This window comes from Berghia stephanieae, chromosome 8 (genome assembly GCF_034508935.2).
Source record: "Berghia stephanieae isolate SIO BIC M18660-M18661 chromosome 8, UCSD_Bste_1.3, whole genome shotgun sequence".
NCBI lineage: Eukaryota > Metazoa > Mollusca > Gastropoda > Nudibranchia > Aeolidiidae > Berghia > Berghia stephanieae.
This window is the reverse complement of record NC_088367.1, coordinates 39,281,762-39,284,261: the sequence shown is the minus strand read 5'-3', so window position 1 is coordinate 39,284,261 and position 2,500 is coordinate 39,281,762. Positions and strand designations below refer to the sequence as shown.

Below are 2,500 nucleotides of genomic sequence, written 5' to 3'. Positions count from 1 at the left end.
GCCAGATGTAGATAACGTTGTTTGTCTTCCGTTCGTGATAGGGTTGGCGCTTGGCGTGGGGCGAGGTCCTTCCGTCACTTTTGTTGTGCTGGTTGTTACGGAAACGCTACAAGTGCTGCAGCATTGAGACTCGTATCCGGTACATGACGTTAACCTTGCGCATGACGTAGGGTATAGATCGCCATACTCACAACCTGTAGAAAAAGATGTAGATTTTATTTGTGACTTACCATCTTAAAACGTTAACGAAAAGGTGAATATGGAAAGGTTTCGGATGGGAACAGTACAGTGTCTGTACTAGTCCCACCCGAAAAAAATAAATAAATCCGCCCTTCCGCCACGGCATCATAAGATACTGTCGCCTAGGCATTTGATGAAGGAATATAGCAGATAAGCTATCAAACAGGATGTCTGATGTCAACAGGCATCACCTGTGTAGTCCAAGTGAGCAGATTGGGGTTAATAATCTTGCTCAAGAAAAAACAAAACAAAACAAAAACGAAAATGCCTGAAGCGGGGTCGAACCCGGGACCTTCCGGATCACAGTGCAATGCCTTAACCCCTCGGCCACTTCACCGCCCCCCCCCCCCCCACCCAAAACTTTTCCGTTTTCACCTTTTCGTTACTATTTTCAGGATCCCAGGCTTCAGACAACCCTCACGGCCATCTCAAAACACTAACATTACGGGGTAAACCAGATGTTTAAAAAAAAGGAGTTTGAAACGTGAAAATTTATTTTTGTCAATTTGAGAGATTATCTGTATTCTGCTCGATAAAACATCAACGCTTAATTAGAGTCACATTAAAAAAACCCAATTTATTCATTTTTTAAAAACATCTAAACCACTCCTACTGAGGTGCATATATATAAGCAGGTCTAATAACCGAACGCAATTATGGGCTTGATTTAACATTGTTGTAAAGGACAATGTTTTCCGTGCAGTCGAGATTTTTTCTATAGGGAATGAGATTAGCGGAAGAGTAGCGTCCCTTGATTGGACGTCACCCATAGTCTGTGACGTCACCGGCGAAAAAGTTATTAGAGAGAGAACGTCATGTTGGTTGTGTGCATGCGTCTCTCGTCCTCGGAGGAGGACGTTCCGCCGGTGACGTCACAGACTATGGGTGACGTGCAATCAAGGGACGTTACTCTTCCGCTAATCTCATTCCCCATTATCCCTGTCCACAAATAAACGGTGGTTGGGTAACTGGTTCTGTTGGATCTCGCGGAAAGTACTTTGCTGGTAAAAATGTTCTCTCCCATGAAAAAAAAATGTAATAGCACCATACAGGTGTCTATCTCATCTTGAATGTTAAGTGGTAGCTGTTGACTCGAGGCCCCTTACAAAGCGCTTTGGGCTAATTTAGTGAACACTGCGCTATATAAAATAGCTCAAATTAAAAAAAATAAAAAGTGAATTTACATGCAAAGAAACACAGAGATTGACTGCTTTACCTTGAACGTCTGCCTCGATCGCTTTACAAGATTTGCAGCAAAATTTTCTGACGTTCGCCTGATAACAGAACCTTGGAGCGGACGCTACTGCCTGGTTACATGGCATTTGGTTGATGAGCACTGTGGGATTGTCTTCACATGCGTCTGGTGAGGTAATATAATATAGTTAACTTTAGTGACTCAAACAATAATAATAATAATAATAATAATAATAATAATAATAATAATAATAATAATAATAATAATAATAATAATAATAATGGCTGCGCAGTCTCTATGGACGCTTGCCGTGAATCTGTGCGTCACTTCGAGTTTGTCAGTCTGTTTCTATTATCCAGTTAGTAATCTGCCTCCTTAAATCTCTGTCTAGTGAAAGTGTTCTTAGCTTTACTCAAACAATACTGGAAAGGAAAGTTTAAAAAAAGAGAAGATAAAAATCAATATTTCAACCCTCAGACACAGCATGCAAATAATTATGTTGATATTATACTTCAAAAAGCTCTTGCGACCACTGTCACTCATTCAGTCATTGGTTATGCTCAACATCGCTTGAATTCGTTATAAGACGATATGAACTCGCCGAGCCACAGTTTATCATCTACTATTCATTTATTTATTGATCTTAAAGACTTTGACAATTTGGAATAATCTAAAGATTGAGACAAAAAATTCTTCTAATTCAATTAATAATTTTAAGAACGCCATTGATAAAGATCTTTTTACCATTATATTTGATTTTGACAAATAATGCAAAATGCCATTTGATATTATTGTCTTTTTTATAACAGTTATTTAAAACTCTCGAATGTACAAGTCGGACATGTAAAGGATGTAAAGAGAGTAAATTATACTGTGAATATTTAATATAACACTTATTTATGTATTAGAAATTTAATTCTCAATATTATAAATCAATTATATAATTGATAAATTGTATCTATGGATAAAACTTACACAGAGCATTTCAAGGTTTTTAGAACGTAAACGATACGATATTTATCTTTATTAGGATAAAACCCCAAACCTGGATTTATGACGGTGGTC

At 37.8% G+C, this 2,500-nt stretch overlaps 1 protein-coding gene across 1 annotated transcript in view; it reads right to left on the bottom strand.

Moving 5' to 3' along the window:
* The window catches only part of LOC144978651 (uncharacterized), a 70,820-nt gene that overhangs the window by 5,191 nt on the left and 63,129 nt on the right, over positions 1 to 2,500 (bottom strand). Inside the window, exons 16-18 of the mRNA XM_078924966.1 lie at positions 2,481 to 2,500; positions 1,457 to 1,600; positions 1 to 194 (exon numbers count right to left, since the gene is read on the bottom strand). The exon at positions 1 to 194 is cut by the window's left edge and continues 37 nt beyond it; the exon at positions 2,481 to 2,500 is cut by the window's right edge and continues 184 nt beyond it. Coding sequence (XP_078781092.1) covers positions 1 to 194; positions 1,457 to 1,600; positions 2,481 to 2,500 — 358 coding nt within the window. The remainder of the gene's footprint in view (positions 195 to 1,456; positions 1,601 to 2,480) is intronic.